The sequence below is a fragment of the Sander vitreus genome, chromosome 7 (genome assembly GCF_031162955.1).
Source record: "Sander vitreus isolate 19-12246 chromosome 7, sanVit1, whole genome shotgun sequence".
In the NCBI taxonomy this organism is placed as follows: Eukaryota; Metazoa; Chordata; class Actinopteri; order Perciformes; family Percidae; genus Sander; species Sander vitreus.
This window is the reverse complement of record NC_135861.1, coordinates 10,151,733-10,173,901: the sequence shown is the minus strand read 5'-3', so window position 1 is coordinate 10,173,901 and position 22,169 is coordinate 10,151,733. Positions and strand designations below refer to the sequence as shown.

Here is a 22,169-nt window from a genome sequence, read left to right as displayed (position 1 = left end):
ATGGCTGTAAATTCGCCAGCTCTCTCCTCTCTCAATGTGGTTGGGAATGCTCCACAGGCCGTAAAACAAATACAGCCACAGAGCCGCTTCTGAGGAATGAGGGGCACAAGTTCACCTCAGGTCAGCAGTAGTTACAACTGAGTTTTAGAAACAGACGTAAGAAAACCTACGTATATCTATATTTATATTGAGAGCATTGTACAACTCCTAAAAAAGTTTAAAGCGGCATCAACTGGTTTTTGGCCACTAGGGGGCAGAAATATACCACAACAAGCTGACAAACACTGCCCTTCTAAAGTTGGTTGGCTAACGTAGGACAAAACCAAGAGGGTAAGTGTGCATCTGGAAAGCATACCTCCAGTGGGGAGATTCTAGGCTAACAAGCCATCACCTCCTGTTAGCATTCCATTGACTTCCATTCATTTTGGCGTCACTTTGACAGCAATAATTTTACATCTGAAGCGTTTAAAGACTCTATTTGTCCATTGTTTATTTCTAAAGAAACACGACAATGTATAAAAGGCTCCATTACCTTGTATCTCACATTATGGCCCAGTAGCAGAGGTTTTTATAAAAATAGGCTAACGATTGTGTCCTAACCACGCGACTTTCTGTCGCAGAGTAGAGAAATTACTATATAGTCAGGAGGCGCTCGCAGGCAGTTTTGACTTACATTAGCTGTTTAAGTTTACTAATGTTAACTAGCATTTTAGTTAGCAATAATTAGTCTGTGCCTATGTTATCTCCTTACATATACCTACGCTCTCCGTCTCTGCAAGACTCGGAATGATTGAGATTTCTCTTGGCACAGCTACCAGAAGACTTACAACTTTCAGACAGGTTGCTCACCTCACATCTACGTCGTCAAGCTCAGTTTGAGGCCGCGCAGCACGTTCAGCCATCACCGGAAAAGTGACTTCACTGGTCTCCATTGAAATATATGGCGTCGCTGTGTCCATTCTTTTACTGTCTATGGACAAAACAGTTGCCTATTTACACATCCAGCAGACACCGAGCCACGTTAGCATCTTCTTCTTCGGTTTTTCTATACACATGTGCCATATAAGTCCAATATCTACACTCTTTTAGCTCTGTTTCAGTCTTTACCAACTCCTGGCTCTTTAGCTGCTTAATGCTCCACTATGCTAATCCAGCTAGTCGCTGACTTTGTCAGTCTGCTCTTTAGTGCTTGGCAGTAGAATGGGGTTATCAGAGTTTTTTTTTGTTACTCGGTCTGGTTGGACCTGAAGCTAATGGTTGCTAATGTTAGCTAATGTTAGCAAACTTTAGATGTATATTGTGCTCTGTTACCAACAAACTTTATGATTCTTCTCTACTTACCTTACCTTACTTCGCTACTGTACTACCTTAATCCCATTACTGCTAATTGAGGCCACAGTGGCTGCTGTGCAAAATCTCATAGACATGCTATAAATCCGAATATTTATTTTTGCCCGTTTAAGGTACCACAGTAGCTATGATACTGCTTAATATATCATTTGTGAGCTATTCTTAGTTTTACAGTTCTGTATTTTCTATCCAAGTTAGTTAGTAAATATTCATTTCACATGCTGTATGACGTCTGAGGAAAACCACTAATGAGTGTTTTCTAGAGTTTCTCTGTTTCCTTTGTGTGTGTTTTTTGTAAAAGCCTCTCGGGGAACAAACACAGCATGACTCTGACCTCACCATTTGGTAGCTGAAAGCCGCAAGCTAGTCAAATAGCGCTTTGTCATCATTTCTTATGTTCAAGGCAATTTTAAATAGAATGAAAAACCAATTCATCCCACTTGAGTTGCAGGACTGCAACGGATTGTTGTTTGTGTTTAAATGGCACTCCAGAAAACAGTTTTGTGCATATTATAACTGTCAGCGATGAAGCCCAAACCTCACTATGGTTTAAAAAAAATACTCAACTTTACAGATTTACTTTTATGAATTTAATAACAAAATTATCACATACTTCACTGATAATTCCATGTCTAGTTGTCTGCACGGATTTAAGTCGGCTTGTGTGTGGTGTGCGTGCGTGCGTGCGTGTGTGTGTGTGTGTGTGTGTCTGCACTGTTCCCATGCATGTATCCATCTGTCTGCAGATTTTACTTTCTGTGTGTGTTTTCGGCCCTGTCAGGTTCTCTGTCCAACCTCTTTCCCTGGGTAGACGGATTGAAGGGCCCTCCTACGTGTGTTTCTTGTCTTGTCTTGTCTGTTCTCTGTGTCTTTGTCCCTCAATGTCTTTTTTTTTTTTTTTTTAATCTTTTTCTGCCCCTTTTATACAGAATGATGACAAATTATGCAAGTGGAATAATGTTTAATCATGAATTTTCTTTCATTTGACAATACTGAATTGCTTTATATGATATATAAATTACTGGTTGCCTTATACCCAATTTCCACCACCTGCGGAACGTCTGCGGATCTGCACCGGAACGGCAGCGGAGTCATTAGGTTTCCATTAAAGTCAATGTGTGTATTTTCACTGACTGCGGAACGGCTGCGTTCCGACTCCGTCCCAGCTCCGGCGATCCGCAGCCCTCTGGAGCAGATACGCAGAGCTTCTATTTTTTTGCCGGACACCGGAGATCTCCACAGTAATTCAGCACAGGGCAGATAGTGCGGGACAGGAAGTCGAGCACAGAAGCAAAATAAAACATCCGGTTAATTTTCAAAATAAAATACACCGTGCTCACGGCGGATCATATTTCCCTGCACTACACCTTGAAAACATCATAATGGGCGGAGACAGGTCTGAAGTTGGAATGGAAACAAACTGTTGTTGGTTTTGTGGTTCTAACAAATACGGTCCTGGTGGGTATTGAAGGACGGCGGAGCACGGAGCCGACACACAGCGGAGCCGATCCGCAGCCGTTCCGCAGTTGGTGGAAATCCACCGTTAGTGAGAGTTTGCATTATTCACATTAAATCATTAGCAGCATTCTTGCCTCTATTTACCTCAGGTTCCCCTCTCAACATTTTCTTTTTACTCAAACAGTTCAGGGTGGGGCAGCACCAAATGACTATTGTCATTATTGATTAATCTATTGATTATTTTTCCAAGGTCTGACCAAAACCCAAGATGATTCATTACACAAGTAATACAATTGGCAAAATCTAGATAGACAAATGTGTGGCTTTTTTTATTTAATGAATTTCCTAAAACAAAGATACATTTCAATCATCAGTTTAAATATTTCAATCAATATATTGAAATGGCTGTCAAATAATTGACTATTAATTGATAATTGAATCACTAGTTACAGGCCTAAAAGGGCAACTTCACTTTGCATGTTAACAGATGTGTGTGCATGTCAGACTCTGTGATACAGCAGTTTTTGTATGAATGTCACCTCGGTGCTCTGTCACCGCAGGAGGACAGTTCAGACCTGAAGTGTCAGCTCCACTTTGCCAAAGAGGAGTCAGCCCTGATGTGCAAGAAGCTGACCAAGCTGGTGAAGGACAGCGATGCCATGAAGGAGGAGCTGGCCAAGTACAGGTCGCTGTACGGAGACGTCAACGTCTCGCTCACTGTGGAGGAGGTGAGGAACTAGATATTTGCTTTAGAGCCATTTTATACAGGAGCAAGACGTTTGTTGGATCTTTGTCATGGTCAGATAGTGATTATTGAGCAAATTCACAATTAGAGACAAAGTAGTGGTTAGTGAACAAGGCCGTGATCACTGTATGGAGAATTAAGAACTACAGCACAATGGAGGAGGAGGAAGAAGGATTTTGATTTCATATTTAGAGCTGTGATACAGCCCACAGAAGTATTTTGTGACGACACCTTCAGGAAAATATAAACCCTGAGTTTCCATCTTTTCTTACCATTTAGCGCTCTATCTTTGCCTGAGAGCTGCAAAACGGTCCATATAAAACCTAAATGCCAAAAATGCCTGGGAAAACTCTACAGAGGTGCAGCTGTATTGTTTTAGAAACAGCCAAAACACTCCAAAAAGCTCATTAAATCCAACTCACTTTTGAGCCATTTCAGTGAATGCTGAAAACAGGTTTTCCGACTTTATAATCAGTTGGTTACTATATTGAATTTCCTGTCCTTTTGTGTTTTTGATGAGGATTATATAATCCAGTACTGGTAATGCAGAACATAATTGTTATAATTGTTATTACTATTGATAATTATTAGGGCTGTCAAACGATTACATTTTCTTAATCGTGATTAATCGTTGAAGTTCTATAGTTAATCGCGATTAATCGCATGTTTTATCACATGATAAAAATTCTATTACTTTGCATTTCAGAACTGTTTTCAAGTTCATATTAACAATGGAAAGCAATTCTTATCAGTGTATCTTGATTGGGAATCAAATGAATGCAAAGAAAATGACTTTACCAACTTGATTTTCTTGATTTGTATTTGTTTATTATATATTTAATCTAGTCACACATTTGAATCTAGAGTCAATATTAGGCTTGGGTATTGTTTGGTTTCGATACCGGTGCTAAAGCGGTACTTTTAAAACGGTACCGGTGCCTTAACGGTGCCTGAACCGATACTTTTTAAGAAAGTAAAAAAAAAAAAGAAGGGTACTAAACAGCTGGCGACATTAAAGAACAGCTTGTTTATTGCTAAAGCCTTATCGTCAAAATTAAATGATTTAATAATAATGTAATCACTATAACAATAACTTATTTCACTAGTAAATAGCTGTTTAATGACAAAAACAACCACCAGATGGGAAAAGGGCATTTAACAACAACTTTGAATGCACCGCGAGTCTGTAAATTAACAGTTTCATTGAACGCACCGTCTGTGTTTTTCCGACAACAGCAGCTGCAGATTGTTACATCCCGGTGTCGGAATCCTCTACAGTAAAATACAGACAAACTTTACACCGTTTAGCGTTAGCTGTCAGCATTTAACCATGTTTAATCCAGCTGCTAGGTAGCGGTAGGCTAACGTTAGCTGCTGTCGAGTATAGTGTTAACACGTGCAGCAATGTTTCTGTTTCCTGTAACGTCTGTTTCAGAGCATCAGAGAGAAGTGCAGGCATATCAGTGGCACCGGAACGAGGCGCCGAAATCGGCGTTGCTATTCCTGCAGCAGCAGGATGTGTTACGAGGAAGTACGGCAAAATAGTAGGCTGTTAGGCACGACGCAAAACCGAGTGAAGTGAAAATAAATTAATAAATGGCGGCATGCGATTAATATGATTTAAAAAAAAAATTAACGCTTTATGCGATGCGATTAAGCGCCGAGCATAAAGCCGAGCATGATTAAGGCTGCTGACAGCCCTAATAATTATATTAGTATGTCCTTTCCAACCATGGTGAAAAACTTGATAAAAGATAAAAAAAGGTAGAAACACCTATCAGCACTTAGATAATTCATGCTAACAGTCATAAAGGTCAGCCGTTAATTAAAGGTGCACTATCGTAGGCATCTCTCCTTGATCCGCTAGCTGCCTGCCCCCTGAACACACTGTGAAAAAGCCCAGTCAAACAAACGCTAGGGGCACAGGATGTGCACCAAAATACAACAAACCACGTTCCAGCCAATCACAGACAAGATGGTTGGGGGAGGGGGTGGGGGTTAGTGCGCGTGATTGAGTAGCGTGAGTTGTTGTTGTTGTGACAGCCTGTGCCTCTAGTGTTTGTTTGACGTTTACGACCCCTGTGTTGTCTCCCGAGACCGGGCTTTTTCACAGTGTGTTCAGGGGGCAGGCAGCTAGCGGGTCAAGGAGAGATGCCCACGATTTGAGACAAAAATGAAATTGCGCTGAAACCATGCCGGAACTCATAGTGCACCTTTAAAAGTGTGTGAATGAACAGATGGGAGGTGAGGAAGGAAGTGGTTTTCCTCTACTTATGTCTTTTTGCTATTTGAATCCCCCTCAGGTTGCTGACTCCCCCCACACCCGCGAGGCGGAGATCCGAGTCCACCTGAAGCTGGTGGAGGAGGAGGCCAACCTGCTGAGTCGACGCATCGTGGAGCTGGAGGTGGAGAACAGGGGGCTCCGAGCTGAGATGGACGACATGAAGGGACCACAAGGTACTTTTTAAACGTATCTCTTGGCCTGTTTTACATTTCTAATTAATTTCTCAGAGATTTTATGGTGTTTTATTTTTCTCCATTTCTGTTAATGGCTGTGATAGTGTTTATGTTGTTACAATATATTAGATTGTACTTCTTTATTCAGGTCATTTTATTATATTTTATTGTTTTATTTGAATTATAACTATATATTTATAGTTTTTTTATGAGAAGAGAGGGCCAGGGCAAAACGCATTTCATTGCATTCTCTCTGTACTTTACACTTTTAAATGCACATGACAATAAACTTGAACTTGAACAGAGGCATGAGCTCCTCTGGCGGTGAAACTAATCTTAAATCAACAGTTAGCAATAGCTAAGTGGAAATCCTGTGGTGTAGTACACTTTTAAGATCATATGTGCTTCCTCTCTTTGCAGACATATTTTGGATAGTTATATTTTCATGATTATTATTTCATACACTTTAATTTCTTCCTTTGTTGCCTACTCAACTGCTTGACCTCTCATTGTTTCTTTTGGCCTAGATGGTCCACAGGAGCTCACTGGTGTTGGCGGTCTGGGCCTCGGAGGAGGAGCCATGGTACTCGGGGGAGGGGCCTCGTCTGAAAACGTCATGGAGCTCCAGAGACACCTCCAGTTTGTTGAGGAGGAGGCCGACCTGCTGAGGAGGTCTCTAATCGAGATGGAGGAACAGAACAAACTCCTGATGAATGAAATTAACCGCTACAAATCTGATCTCCCGCCACCAACGTCCACGCTGTCGTCCAATTCCTTGGCGTCGCTGACAGACGGGCTGCTCAGCGACAGCCCGGTGCACTCCATACAGGAAGGGGCGGTGCTTATCAGCACAGACGCCCCGGCCCAGGAGGAGGAGATCAGACTGGCGAGGCTTCAGATTGGAGAACTGAGCGGGAAGGTGAAGAAGCTGCAGTACGAGAACCGAGTGCTTCTGTCCAACCTGCAGCGCTGTGATCTGGCCTCCTACCATGCTCCTTCCTCCTCCTCCTCTTCCTCATCACTACGACTGGCTCTGGAGACTGACGCAGAGGCTGGAGACTCAGCCGAGTGCCTCCCAAGGTAGTCTTAAGTTTAAATTTTTCCATACATTTTTTTCTACATTCTACGGTGTGGTTCTCTAATAGGAATGCTTCAGCAATAGTATTTTTTTGTAACTCAACAACTTTGTTGATAACTCATTGCACTTCAATAAAGACACCATGGCAACGTGAATGTCTGTTCAAAATTGCATGACAACCCATCCAACATTTTAAAAGAGATTGTCTCCACACATCCATGAACTTGATGAGGAAACAGAGGTTGACAAAACAATCTCACAACAAGGTCTGTTTTGTGTCTCTGCTGGAGCTTTTGGTAAATTCCCATTTTTCACTTTTAGATCAAGAATGAACTTTCAATCCGAACCTTTAAGCCAACATGAGAAGTCCTAAACATGCTCTCTCTGCTTTTTCCGTCAGCCCGCCGCACCGCAAAGAGCCAGTAGGGGGCGAGACCGACACCCTGGAGATCAAGGAACGGAAAAAGAACATCGAGGACAAGGCTGACGTAACAACCTCACTCCCTGGGTACCCGGGGCAGAAGGACCATGATGCCTTGCTGGCCATGAGGGACCAGGCTCGCTTGGTTTCCACGGCGATACAGCTCCTGACCTCCCCCGAGTCTAACTGCCTTTCCTCCTCCCCATCCATCTATCACAAGGTCTGCAGCAACGAGGCAGCAGAGCCGTGCGAGCAGGAGAAACCTCAGCCTCACAGCCAGGTACACGTCCTCTGGTTGGTGTGTTGTTCTTCCACGATACTGTCAGCTTTTCAGGAAAGTTCATGGAACCTGAAAATTCACTGTGTGGCTATTTTTTTTTTTTTCTCAAACTTTATTTATTTAAGTTAAACATTTTACAGCAGCTGACACATAGCACAGGTCGTGGTGAACAACATATAGTGAAAACAGTGTGTCATTTCCCTGCAAGTCCCTGTGTGGCTATTTTAATAATTGTTTTTCATGACATACTACTAGAACCCTAAATATGTGTATGTACTTTATAAAACATAATGTTTACATGAAATATGTGGACATCATAAGAGAAAATATATAAGTTGAATAAGAAAAAACAAGCCCCACAACTTACTATTTATCAGCCTGGGCCGTTCCCACACACAGCCAATAATGAGCGACTGTATGATAAAGTCTGTTATTTTTTGTTCCCCAGATTTCAGAGCTGTCTGACCTGGCAGACCGGCCCCTGGTTGGTGCTCTGACCAGCAGGCTCCAGGCCCTACACACCCAGCTACAGGCCTTTGTGGAGCGGGTAGACAGCCAGAGTAAACCCCCAGCAGGTGGGAGGGACCCTCAGGTGGAAGGAGCATCTCCTCTGGCCTCACCCTGCGCCTCCCTTCCCTGCTCTGGAGACGAACAGGATGGACTGAACACTGTCGTGAAGAAGGTAAAAGACAAGAAAAACACTCCAACTTCTCACTTCTTGTCACTCTGTCTCTTTCATTTTTTCAGTCTGTTTTCATAAAAGCTTTTACTTTTGTTGTGTTTTTTATTTTTGGTTGTCACTGGTTTGTTTTTCTATTCTTCAGTTTTGTGTTTGGTCCAGTGCCTAACCATTAATTTGGCTGAATAACACTCCCAATCCCATCTGAACGTGCTGCTTTAGTTTTTCCTCACAGTGGAGAATGGATTTACACAACAAGCTCAAATCTGCAACTCTGTGACTAGATGTTAATTAAGCTTCATTCAGATCTGTTTATCAGATCTTTTGTCTGTCCAGTTCTTATTCTCAATTAACCTGACATGCTTTCAACACAGTTGTGAATAGACAAATAGACCTTTACGTGACAAACACAAATGTAAAATTGTAAAAACTGTAGGGATGTATTAGATGAATTCAGATTTGAGCTCCCAGTGTAAACTTCTCCATACACCCATTTCCTCTGCATGCTGTTAAATTGCTTCCTAACCTGGTATTAAGATGATGCTTTAGGCCTCAAATGGAGCCTGTTTGTATGCATGGACATAGTAGGGTTATTAAAAGCACATAACGCACCATTTATTTATATATATATATATATATATATATATATATAGTCATCATAAAACCAACTCAACATACAGTCTAGGTTACATCTAGTGTAGTTGAGCAATATTGCTCATACCTATTTTCATTTAAAGTTACATTTATAGCCATAGATTTAATCACATTTCTGGTGTAACTGAGTGTGGCTTCATAATTGAGGCTAGCAGGTATTGTATCGTATGGCCCCTGTTAAGATAATTGTTGTCACACACACACACACACACACGTACACAAACATACACACACACACACACATACATATTTCTTAAAACAGCAAATGAGACAGCAAACCCGGTCTAAATAGATTTTCAATCAGACTTCATAAATCACATTTTCAGTCTGAAATTCTCCACTGGGAAATTCTTGGGTTACAGTTGATTGTCAGTGATTTATGTTTTAATCCAAACACATACTGTATTTCAACTATATAATGGTCCAAATTCAGTATGAGATCAGTTATAAAAGCACATTGGAATCAGTAGAGACTGAAATTCCGCTCGACTGTCAGACAGCTGCTGGCACAGTTCTACCTCGCCTTTAACTGTCAGGAACATGTTTGAAATTTTTTTTACCTAGTTGTTAAAAAAAACAAGACTTTTGACTCAATAGTAGACTAAATTGCCTTAAGATGGATATTTATTTGGTGAAACTGCATTTACAGCAAGAGAAACTTGTTTCTTGTAAAATTCTGTGTTTTCTATATTCTAATCTAATCTAATTTAGTGTGCCTGTCTGGAAGAGGCTGTGATGAAATTATACAAAGTTTTAATAGAATCAATTTTAATGTTTAGACTCCATTAGAGGCCAATTCTGAGTCCCAACACCCCTCCGATCTCTCCTCCCTTTTCCTTTCTCCCTCTCCCCTTCCCTTCGTCCCCTCCTCCTTCCCTCTTTTTTCTCTGCACGGGCACCATAACCGTCGGTTTTTGCACTTCACTTCACTTCCCCCTTACCCTCCTTTTAAACCTACTTTCTCCTCCCTCTCCTCTTCGTCATCTCCTTAACTGCCTCCCTGCCTTCCTCTGACTTCTCCTTGCTCACCTCAACTCCCTTTCCTTTCCTCCTCCCACTCTTCCTTCTTCTCCTTTTGTCCTTGCTTTGCTTCTCCATCTGCACTCGTTTCTCCCTCTCCTCCTTCACCTGGTTGCTCCGTCGGCCCTTCGCTCTGACTTTTCATCCTAACCGCGTTACTCCTTCTCGTCTTATTTCTTCCTCTTTCCCTCTTCCTTCCCTCCTCTATCTCCCATTGCTGTTTCTCCCCAACTCTCCCTTTCTTCCCACTCTTCTATGTCCTCCTCCGTTTCCTTTTTCTCTCAGCCGTTCATTCTGCCCTCCATCCTACTTTTCTTTTTTTTCTCCACTCTCTCCTTCTCCTCTCTGGCCAAGCTCTTTTTCCTCTACATCCTTTTCTTTGTCTTGTGAGATCCATACTCAACTGTTTCTGTTTTGTTTTTCATTTTTTATTTTTCTCACTGTTGTCATATGGATGGATGCCATTTTGGTTGAATTGTTTTTTATTCTTACTGTTGTGTTTGTTTGTCTTGTTTGTCTTTCATTTCTATCACTCCCCTCCTTTTTGTTGCACAATGTCTCGTCCTCCCCTGTCCCTCCCTCTCTCACTCTATGATTTTTTTGTTTATGTGTTTGTTTTTTTTATTCATTAACCTGCCCATGCATGCATGCAGCAGCCTGATTATAGGGACCAATCAGAGCCAGAGGTAAAAGGACAAACTGAGGAGAACAGCCAATCAGACAGCAATGAGACGCAAAAGCAGGAAGACAGCCAGCTGGAACAGGGAGAGAACGAGGCACTGGTGAGTCCCAAATCAAAACCATTCACATCATGATAGGCACAGACATATACACTTGTGCCTGAAGTTAAAGTTTTACTGTGTGTTTCACTTTGTCTTGTACACACAGACAGACAAACAAAAAGTCTAGTCTGCTCCTTTAACAGCCTGTCCGAGATTATAAAAGAACTAAGGAAGCTGACAGTACTGTAAATGCGACAGAGAGACTATAACTGATATTTTTATATTAAAGGTCCTATGACATGGTGCTCTTTGGATGCTTATATATAGACCTTAGTGGTCCCCTAATACTGTATCTGAAGTCTCTTTCAGCCACTAGAGCCAGTCCTACAATGAGCTTTCCTTAGGATGTGCCATTTCTGTGTCTGTAGCTATTGAGGAGGGGAGAGGGGGGGGGCAAGGTGGAGAGTGGGGGTGTGGCCTTGACCAACTGGCAACCGATCCATCTCCTTGTCAAAAAGGGCCTCTAATGTACACACACACTGTGGTGAGAAATAAATAAAACAAGAATATTAAGAATCATGCTTAAATGTAATTTTTGCCATTACAACACACACACACACACACACACACACACACACACACACACACACACACACACACACACTGTAGCTTGAAGTTACTGATGTGGTACAGTGGTGGCGAGCTCATGCTAGCAACACAGTGTTGTAAACAAACATAAACAGTGACTTCACTGTCAACTGTGGGATTGATGGGAAGAAAAGACCATTGTTTGGTTGACCTTTTGCTGGCGTGTCTCCTTGGTAACCAGGGATGTGTGTGTATGTGTGTGTCTGCATCTTTATCCAAGCCTGGCAGGGAGAATGGGAGAGAGAGACTAAAATAGAATGAAAGAGAAAGAAGAAAAAAAAGATAGTCAGATATTATAGAGAAACAGTTGTGTTTGTAGCAGTAATCAACAGAGCAGAGCAGTGACACAGCAGCACATACTGTACACCCAGTGTTTACATACATAGCATAATACTGCTACTCATTCTTTGCAATATTCATTGGAAAAGTTTGTTTCCCCCTGCCTCTAGTCCAGGGTAGGAATTTCACGGCGGCCTTATGCCCCTCAAAGAATGATACTGTATGTCCTGTGGCCACAGTGGCCTAGATGCCCCGTATGCACTGCTCCAGCTGATTTTGCCGTTTTCTGCCAGAAATATGCATACGCTAGACTGGGTAAACCCAGCCCGATCTGCCGGCGATTTGATTTCGACCTGCAGCTCAGGCTGGAAACCTGTACGTTTATCTATCCTGCTTTCGTTACAATTTTGCGGGGACCAATCACAAACTGGCTTATCCACCTGGCGCACTATTGGCGGGTTTAACACGATGACGATAGAGAAGCGACCAAGCAGCTTCTTGTTTACATTCAACATAGCGGCCACGGAAGCGCAGCAACCCGTTGATGCCGCTGTCGCTGCTACGTCACCTAGATCGTTGGTCTGATTGGTTGAAGGACTATCCAATTGCGTACAGAGTCATTTGAACTATGCCCGTTAATCACGCCTCTTGTGCAGTAGAAAATACAGAAGAGACTCCCCAGACTAATGTTCAATCTTAAAAGATTGAGCTTGGTCTGGTGATAGCCAGACTATGCACACGCACTATTTTCATCCAATTTATAAAGCTGCACGTACACCTGGTTCTGTTTTATAAATCTGAGTCATTGTGGAGCTGGGCACACACACACACACACACACACACACACACACACACACACACACACACACACTCATTTCCACACCCGCAGTTACCCATAAATGGACGTAGAATACATATATTGTATTATTAAAGTGATGTTATTAGTGTATTTGAATACTCTCATTCTTCACGCCTTGGCTCTTGTGTTGCTACAGTTTTTAATGTTGTTGGACATTTTGTATAAAACAGCTGCCACTTTTTCACAACAGTGAGTCATATTGGAAGTCAGAGTAGTTTTTCTGGCTGACATTGGAGGCTGTGAGCGGCCTGGTGGTGTCGAGGGTGATGGAGGGCAGAGGCTGAGCCCAGTGGAGGGTGAAAGAGGACATTAATGGTACAGTGGTGGGTCGATGGATTGCACTCACTCAGCAGCCAAATGAGGCATGGGAGAGTACATGAGAGGGTGTGTGTGTGTGTGTGTGTTGGCTACAGTAGCGTGCCACAGCCGAGGTGTGATTTAAAGGGTGTCCTAGCACAAAACTGCCATGTTATGTGCTTCTCACACTGCTGTTTCTCCCTTTTTCATTTCCTTCTAACTCTCTTTTCCCTCAACGCTGCTCCTCCCATCACTTTTTCTCATTATTTTCTTTAATCTCTGCCTGTTTCCTACCTACTGATGTTTCCCTATCCACTGCTCCTTTCCTTCTTTCTATCTCTTCCATCCTTCCTTATATTTTCCCCTTATATTTTCCCGTCCAGTCCGGTGACCTCCAGGCTTGTCTGTCCAAAGCAAAAGAGTCGGCTCTCAGAACTCAGGCGGAGCTGGATATTGGGAGGCAGGCTCAGGGAGAAACCACTCTCAAACTCACACAGGTTAGTTTGAATCACTGAACACTGTCAAGACACACAAACTAATCAACTAAACTTGTAAACAAAACACCCTCAAACTCACACAGACACACTGAAACACCACTTTGTGTAGAAATGTAAAGAATAAACCGCTTATTTTTCAGTCAAGCTAAAATTACCTGGGGATATACAGTATTTGATAGGGTTTTTGGAGAATCAATGTTTTTGTATGTTGTTTTCTCTTAAGTCTTAAAATCGATCGATTGAGTAACCAAACGTTTTGACATTAAGTCCTCCCTGATTATCCCGTCTCAAACTGTCTTTCCCGCTCAGCTCCAGGAGGAGCATCAGAAGGCTCTGCTCCGTCGGGACTTCCAGCTGCAGAGTTTGGGCCTCCAGGCTCGGCTTCAGCAGAAGTTATGGAGCCAGGAGAGGACTCTGCTGGTCCAGGAGTCTCAGCACCTCAAACAGGCCCTGTTGCTGCTCAGCCTCAAACTTCGCTGCTTCCTTAAACAGTGGAGACTGGGCTGCAGGAAGGACACAGAGTGGAAAGACATCTTGGAGGTATGAGGGGCAGAAAGGAAAATGCTCTTCTTCTGTCAGAGTCAATAGTTGACTGTCAACACTGTTCACATGTGTCCTTAGATATTTATTTATTGATTTACTAATTTTGCAGCTAGGCTGTGTATCTTAAATCACTACTCTATTGTCGTCAAAGCCTCAAAGGTTATCTCCATTTGTCCTAAAAAATGTTGGAATGATGTAATCTCAGGTTTTCAACCAGCGCAAGCATTAAGAAAAAATCTTTGGAGGTTGAATCTGCTGCTATGCGGAAATCAAATAACTTGGGCAGGAGGAAAACTGACTTAATTTCACATAAACTGTTACATATTTTGTATTGTACCGATTTTTGAATATTGTAGCTGGATGGAAATTTTAACAATTTCTGCCCGTGCAGAAATAAAAAAACAACATAAAATTGTCCTAGGAAATTGCCACTGAGTGTGTTATAATATAACATAATATATCAGAGGCTGAAATAAATGATTGACAGGTGATCCTGCTCTGTGATTTATTTTTTATTTTTTAGATGAACAGCCTGAAGGACCTCTACCTGCTGTTGGAGGAGGAAAACATGACGAGCCCCGCTCACCAGTCTGACAAGAGGGCTGCTGCACAAGAACAACTACTCAGCCCAACTATCAAAGTAGGTAGATTGACACACACACACACACACACACACACACACACACACACACTCTTACATGCGTGTCTTTCCCTGTAGTCTAGCGCCGTGAGCAGCACCTTGGCAGACTTGAAGGTGGCGCTGCAGGATCTGAGTGGAGAGATGCGACAGGAGAGACAAGGCTCCCAAGAACTCACCCAGCAGTTCGCAAAGGCCAAAGCATCATGGGAGGTGGAGCGGACCGAACTAAAGAGCCTCATCGTACAGGTGAGAAGTATTTCTGTAAATTGTAACAGGAAAAAGTTGTTTTGAGTATGAGTAATGGGCTCCTACGTGAACACAAATATTTCTGTCAATGTCAGAAAAGTTTTGATTATTTCACATGAAAACATGAAAAGTTTTTGCTCCTCTCGTTGGTTTGAAGTGGGCATGACTCTGGAATAAAGGTGATCTCATATTTCTGTGCACCAATCAGGATTTAGGATCCATGCTGCCAGGCCGCTGTCAATCAACTCTGATCAAACTACAGACACACAGTCATGATGAAGCAGCTTAGCTGAGCTGATGAGTGTTAAACTCTTAATGAATAAGAACTTTTTGTATTCCAGACTTTGATTGTTGCTTATTTAGTTATACATATCTAATGTTGTAGAATAAAACATCCTATGTGACACAGAGCTTTAAAAGGTAGTAGTGGTACTTTATACATTGCTTGAAACATTCAACATGAGTTTTAAGTTACTCAAAAAACTAAACTTTGCCCAAATCCTTTGCTTGATTCAATGTGAGCTGTAGTGCAGTCCATTCAGAGACACACACTTTAATTGGTATAATAAGATGGAGACTGATGCAACATTGTACAAAATGCATCAATCTCTTTTGATTTTATATTCTACAACCACCGTGTTGTCCATTAAGACAATAAGATGAACTAGTTTCCTTTGGTTGCTCTGCAGTTTTGAATGTAAGAAGACAGATTTTAATATTTTAAAAGCCATCAGATACTCAGAAACTCAAAAGGCTGGGAAAGTTGAGCAGAGCTAAATGAGGATGAGAAGTAAAATCAATGCAGTGGGAAGATTAGGTAAAATGCCCTAAATCTATAAATCAGTGCAAGACCACATCGTCCACTACAGAAAAGTCGATAGACGAAAAGCTTCCACGTTCCAAGTTTCTTCTGAATCCAGGTGACTATTTCTTGCAAGCCTATACTCCTTGCTTGCATGTCACTGAAAAGCTAGAGTAGACCGGGTGGGCAACAGACAGCTGAAAAGAGAATAATGTGTGGGGTTTGTCATTTTCTACTTCTCAAACTGTCAAGTGGCTTATTTGTCCATCCAAGACTTTCACCCCCTCTCTGTCTGTCTTTGTTGTCTACAGGCTATGAGTAGCGGTTTTAATGTTTTATCCTCCTCTCCTCCCTCATTGTTTCTCTGTCTGTCTCATAACAGCAACAGAGGCGGTACTTGAGTAAGTGTTAATTAACAGCCTCTGAGATAGAGCACAGCCTGTGTGCTACCGCCTGATAATTGAGACAGAGAGAGAGAAGAGAGGAAGATAAAAGAAAGAGAGAGAGAGAGAGGAAACAAAGAGGCTTGTTAAAGTGTGGCAATTTAAAAAGCCTTTTCATGTGTTTCCTGATTGATATTATTATGCTGTCAGTCATCATAAGCCATCTGTCAAAAATGCACGTTTTTTTACATTTTAAGTTCTACAAAATGTGAACATACTGTAGATTTTGGGGCAGGACCATGGGCTACCTTTGTCCTTAAGCTAACCAGAACCAGCAACATTAACTCAGGTTGGAGGTGTCAGTTTGCAAAAACATGTTTTCCAAGTAAGTGCTGTGGTTGTTGTCAAAGTAATTTGAAATGATACATGCTGTGAAATTCCCTTTCAACAATTACGTTCTTTCAACATCTGTTTCATGTAAAAAAAAACCTGTAAAACCTCGTAAGGAAATTACGCCATCCGTAGCAACCTCATCCTAAATTAACCCAAATCCTAATTCTAACCTCAAAAGCAAAAATCCACCAGGAAATAAAGTACAGTTTACACTTTTATTTCTTTGTAATTCTGGGCGTAAGGTTAGGACATTTTGCAGCTGCCAAAATGAAGTTTAAAAGCAATGCAGCATCAAGAAAGTTTATTGGTTTTGTTGAAAGGCAGTCTGGGAAACGTCACTGACTGAAGTAGAAGAAAAGTAACTTACACTTTATCATATATAGATAATCTACTTGCATACTTGTAAGACAGATGCGCAAGAGGATGGCATTGGTGCCACAGCTGGAACCAATCTCTTCTCTGCCAAAAACGCACACTGTAAAGTATGCCATCAATTTGAACTGGTGGTGGTGGTGGTGGTGGTGGTGGTTGTGTGTGTGTGTGTGTGTGTGTGTGTGTGTGTGTGTGTGTGTGTGTGTGTGTGTGGACATTCACCAGCCCACCGAACCACATCAGTGCCAAGGCGTCCTGGCAGCGTGCAGCTCATCCTCCAGCTGTTGCTTTGTCGAGCAAGTCAACTCAATTTCAAACACTGTCCTACCTGTCAAACGGCTTGACAGAAAATTATTTTCGCCGTTCAGCCTGATAAACAAATACCGTCAGTGAAGTACAAACGATATCCAGTGCCCTGAAGGCGTGCAGTACAACACTGCCTCCTTTTTTTCCCCTTAATCAGTCATCCATCCTGACTGTAGGACATGTTATGAACACCTGTTGTTAACACAGTATCACATGTGTTGAATCCACTCTGCTGATGAAGATAAAGGGGCGGGCAGAGAAAAAAATAATAGTTTGTCTTTTCAGACAATATAAATGCCAATGTGCAACTCAATGTGCAACTCAATATTCAACGGGTACTCATGCGTAAAAAAAGAGGTTATTCGTTACTTCCAAAACATAGTTTCAAGTCATAAGTACAAGGTCAAGTGTTTTCTGATTTGCCACCTCTGCATTCAAGGTCTTGTTAAATTTAGGCTTAACCCACTTGGTTTAAGAAAAAGACCTATTTACTTTATTTCCAAGAGTTGGATGAGACGATTAATACCTCTTCCACAACTGTAGGCTAAATGCAGGGGGAAACAGCTAGCCTGGCTGTGCCCGAAAGTTGAAAAAAATCTGCCTACCAGCAAGTTGCAGTTTATCTCATGCTTCCAGTCTTTATGCTAAGCTAAGCTAACTGTTTCCAGGCACTAGCTTCATATTGAGCATACGCACATGCAAGGTATTGGTCTTCTTATCTAACTCTCAGCAAGAAAGCAACTAAGCATGTTTCCCAAAAAGGATGATCTGTTCCTTTAAGGTAAGAGGGAAAAATCTAATCATAATTTTAGCTAAAAGAACCCAACATTGCATCCTTAGCTTGAAAACGACAAGCCATGACGCAGTAACACTTTATTAGGAGTAACTTTTTAATCTTAAATTTAGTAAGCTGTAAATCTTGTTCATCATCTAACTTTTTCACATGCAGCTCTGTTTCTGATTGGTGTTCCAATAATTGTAATTACTAATTATATCCTAGTATTATATGTCAGACCTCTGTTTTTTTAACCTTTATGTATCCAGGTAAGTCAATTGAGAACAATTTCTCATTTGCAACGACGATCTGTCACATTCACACAGTTACACATTCATACCTGGACGCTGCCCAGTACAACCACAGTCTGATCTGCTGGCCACTGAGCAGCTCCACTGGAGCGGTTGGGGTTAGGGGGCTTTCTCAAGGGCACCTCGGTGGTGGTGGTGAGGGAGGGACAAGCCCTGCTCATTCACTTTTCCCCACCCAGATTTTATCCTGCCGGAATGAACCGGCAACCTCCCGGTCCCAAACTCACTTCCTTAACCCCTAGGCCACCACTGCCCCCCAGTAATGTACTTGTAGTAAACACACAGTATATCAAAATAAATCCATCAACACTGTGTGAAATCCCCACCCGAGAAATGAAAATTAAGAAATGTATATCTCTGATTAGCAAAATAATAAAATCTCTGTGGGCTAAATGCTGTTCTGAATATTTTTAATGTTTGTTTACACATATTAGAAAACATTTATTAACAGGCACTGACAGAAAAAAGGCGAGGTTGAGTTGGGACTTCAGAGCTTCAGCTTTAAATACACAGCATGCAACGCAGTCAGCTTTGCTATATTTAATATCTGTATGCATTATACAATATCTAGGCAACGTTTTTATTTATAAAGATGGCACACATTTTGTCTCTCAGGAGCGTTGTGGTTTCTGCTTGCACTAAAATGTACAGCTGATGGCTGGTATGAAGTACTGATAACATTAACTTTGTTATTGTCTTGTAGTAAAAATCTGCTGCAGGCAAATGATATGCTGCCCAAAATGGCACATAATACCCTGTGGGTTGCTGTTACACTAACCAGTATTATTGTTTGCATACACAATTACTTTTTGTTACCAGATCATTTGCAACAGTATACTACAGTACAGTCCCTGTGTCTGCAGTCTACTGTATAATATTCACTCTCATAGTTTGTTTTTTAAACAGCTGAATCACAGTGATTTTAGTTTTTTTTAATCTCCAATATTCTCCTACTATTTATAACTTAATAACTTGATTCTATAAACATGTTATTTATATAGTTGTGTGTATAGGTCAGCACTATTTAAGCAGATAAACAGCTAATCACACTTCAGGCAGTATTCCTAATTTACTATTAAATACAAAATATGCTACAGGAAGATGACAGTGGCTGAAACATGTAGCTGGAATAGTAATTTCCATACACTCTATAGATCTAATGATAGTAAAATGAACCCATCCCATTTTACCTCCCTCTCATCACTTAAAGACCCCTGTGGGTTTAATTTGTGGTTGTTGCCACATCATTGTTAGTAGCTCTGTCTCTTTCTGTGTCTATGAAAGTTGCTTCTGTATAGATACTTGAGGATGAGTCAATGCCTGATTTTATATATATATATTTTATATTTTATTTTATATATATATATATATATATACAGTATATACTAAAACAGATTTTTCTTGTTTACTAATCTGGCCCTGAATTCTCCTCTTGAGATTATTCTGCTAAAACCTAATTAATAAATCTATGTTTTTATATTTGTGGTTTTAGTTGAATAAATTGAAGTAATTGAACTTGCTAAATGGTGAATAGCTAGTCGTAAACCAGACGTCTCTCATCCACCAATAAATGCCAGTCATCCAGTAAAATCACTTCCCTCTAAACGCCTCAGCAGTAAACCTCGTTAAGACGTGGGGCTAGTTAGGCCGCGCTCATTGCTAATGAGCAATGCTCTGTTGCCATAGAAGCTGGCATAAGTGTGTGTGAGTTACGCTGTGATTGGCTGCCAGACAGTCCCATTAGCACCATATATGGACGCCAGTGCCACAGAGCCAGACTGAGAGAGAATTGATGGGTCTCTTTGTGTGTGTGTGTGTGTGTGTGTGTGTGTGTGTGTGTGTGTGTGTGTGTGTGTGTCAGATTGATGGGGCCGGTAGTGTCGGCTGTGTGAACTATGAGGCTCAGACAGAGGAAAAGGGAAAGCAGAGCTGCTCATAAAAAAATGAAGCGATCCCACCTACAGGCTCTGTGACAGCAGGCCAAATTTATGGAGAGCCGGAAAAAAAGGGGTGAGAGAGCTCGAAATAGAGGGTGAGAAAGCAATAGAGAGAGTGTGAAGGGGTGAGAAGGATGGAGAGAGATCTTCAGAGTGGAAAGATAGGAGCAGAGCATTTCTTTCCACGCTCTGTCCATACCATACCATACCCTTTCAGCAACATGAACATCATGCTCAATGATGCAGGAGTAGAAATTGCTCAGTATTTGAGGGGATACCCGGAATTTCCTCAGGTGTCTGAGGTAAAACAGACTCTGCCATGCCTTTCTCACAACCGAGTCAGTATGCAGCGCCCAGGTCAGACCCTCTGTGATGTGGACACCAAGGTACTTAAAGCTGTCCACCCTCTTTACTAAGGACCCAATAATATTGCCGAAAAAATATGCCAAAAAAGAAGGATCTCCACATAAAGATTGGGAGATGAGGATGTAAGGAAACATGGGTGTCATTTTGATATTAACCATGATCTCTATGCCTTTCTCCTTTCAGTTTGAGACCAAAGCAGGCAAAGCAGCAGCAGTAGGTATGTCTGCCACTGATGCACTGGATCCTCCAGACCTGAAGGCGGCGCAGAAGAGGGAGTGTGAAGAACACCAGCACCTCCTGGCCGACTCCTACGCAGCTGTGATGGACCTTACTAAACAGGTAAATGTGTCTGTGAATAGACCTTTTTCACGGCAGACATGTTGACATGTCATAGTAGAAAAAGCACAGGTGTATTCAAAACCATTAATGGTGGCTGCATTCCACTTAGGAGAGGCCCTGGTATTGTGCATGCTGACTCACTGAAATAGCTTACTGGGACACTTGATGGAATTGAGCCATCGTTAAGGTTATCAATTCCAGTTGTGCTTTTCCTACTATGACAAGTCAAAATGTCTGCTGTGAAAAAGGTCCATGGACGAAGTTGGCTTAAAAGGCAATTATTTGCAAACTGTAAAAACACAAGGGCTTATAGTTATATATAATGGTTAGATGGAGATTATCAATCTGTGCGCTTTAGAAACCTGTTAAATTTCAAGTTATAAAAACTTATAAAAGTAAGTCTGTTATTCAATTTGTGTGCTTGTTCAAGACTTGTGTTTTACTGGACATCTTTGTTAAATTCATATTCTGGTGGTGTGCACTCCACATTCATCTATTTCCTCCTCCTCTGATGTTTGCCTCTTCTTCTTGTCTTCCCGCTGTGACCTACCTGTGGACCAATCAGCTTCAGATCGGAGAGAGGAACTGGGGCAGGGAGAAGCTGGAGCTGCTGGAGAGGTTCAGCCAGGAGAGAGCTCAGTGGGAGCAGAGACTGGGAGAGGCCACTGCACAACAGGGGAAGGTATGACAGGGTGTGTGTGTGTGTGTGTGTGTGTGTGTGTGTGTGTGTGTGTGTGTGTGTGTGCTTGCGTGTGCGTGCATGTGCGTGTGTGTGAAAGAGAGAGAGAGAGAGAGAGAGAGAGAAAATGTCAAAGATGAAGAAGGATAAGGAGCAGGTGAATCTTGGGATGATGGAATCCGAGAGGATGAGACTGTATGTCTAAGATAAGGACATCTAAAGTATATCGAGTCATTGGATCAGATGAGTGTTCCTTGGTTCACCCACTACATCCAATTTCATCTGATGATTTCACAGATTACTTTGAATTGTAATGAGAATGTACCAAAAATTAAGGTTGGAGAGCCATAGCGATCGCAATAAGGCTGATATAACACCCAAAAAGTGTACCCCCCCCAACTAACCAATTGATCGAGAAAATAGTCGACAGATTAACCAACAATGGAAATACCTGTTAGTTGCAGCCCTACTAGACATGTCAAAATAGACCAAAAATGCTGATGCTGACAGTAACCACACAGCTGTTAATGCCATAATGTGAGTAAGGAGAACCCTCTCTGGTGTTATTGTCTTACTGTGGCCGAGCTGCAGTTTAATGATAAGATGAGGTCACCAGGAAAACATGATCAGTCT

At 41.8% G+C, this 22,169-nt stretch overlaps 1 protein-coding gene across 2 annotated transcripts in view; it reads left to right on the top strand.

The window, feature by feature from the left end:
* Positions 1-22,169, top strand: part of mtcl2 (microtubule crosslinking factor 2) — a 97,920-nt gene that overhangs the window by 63,932 nt on the left and 11,819 nt on the right. Inside the window, exons 6-17 of one of the 2 annotated variants that reach the window (XM_078254527.1) lie at positions 3,369-3,536; positions 5,857-6,010; positions 6,538-7,090; positions 7,489-7,789; positions 8,238-8,471; positions 10,799-10,924; positions 13,331-13,444; positions 13,754-13,984; positions 14,511-14,627; positions 14,706-14,873; positions 20,702-20,857; positions 21,423-21,539. In XM_078254527.1, coding sequence (XP_078110653.1) covers positions 3,369-3,536; positions 5,857-6,010; positions 6,538-7,090; positions 7,489-7,789; positions 8,238-8,471; positions 10,799-10,924; positions 13,331-13,444; positions 13,754-13,984; positions 14,511-14,627; positions 14,706-14,873; positions 20,702-20,857; positions 21,423-21,539 — 2,439 coding nt within the window. Of the gene's footprint in view, positions 1-3,368; positions 3,537-5,856; positions 6,011-6,537; positions 7,091-7,488; positions 7,790-8,237; positions 8,472-10,795; positions 10,925-13,330; positions 13,445-13,753; positions 13,985-14,510; positions 14,628-14,705; positions 14,874-20,701; positions 20,858-21,422; positions 21,540-22,169 lie in introns of both variants that reach the window. The other variant, XM_078254526.1, reaches the window with a different exon arrangement.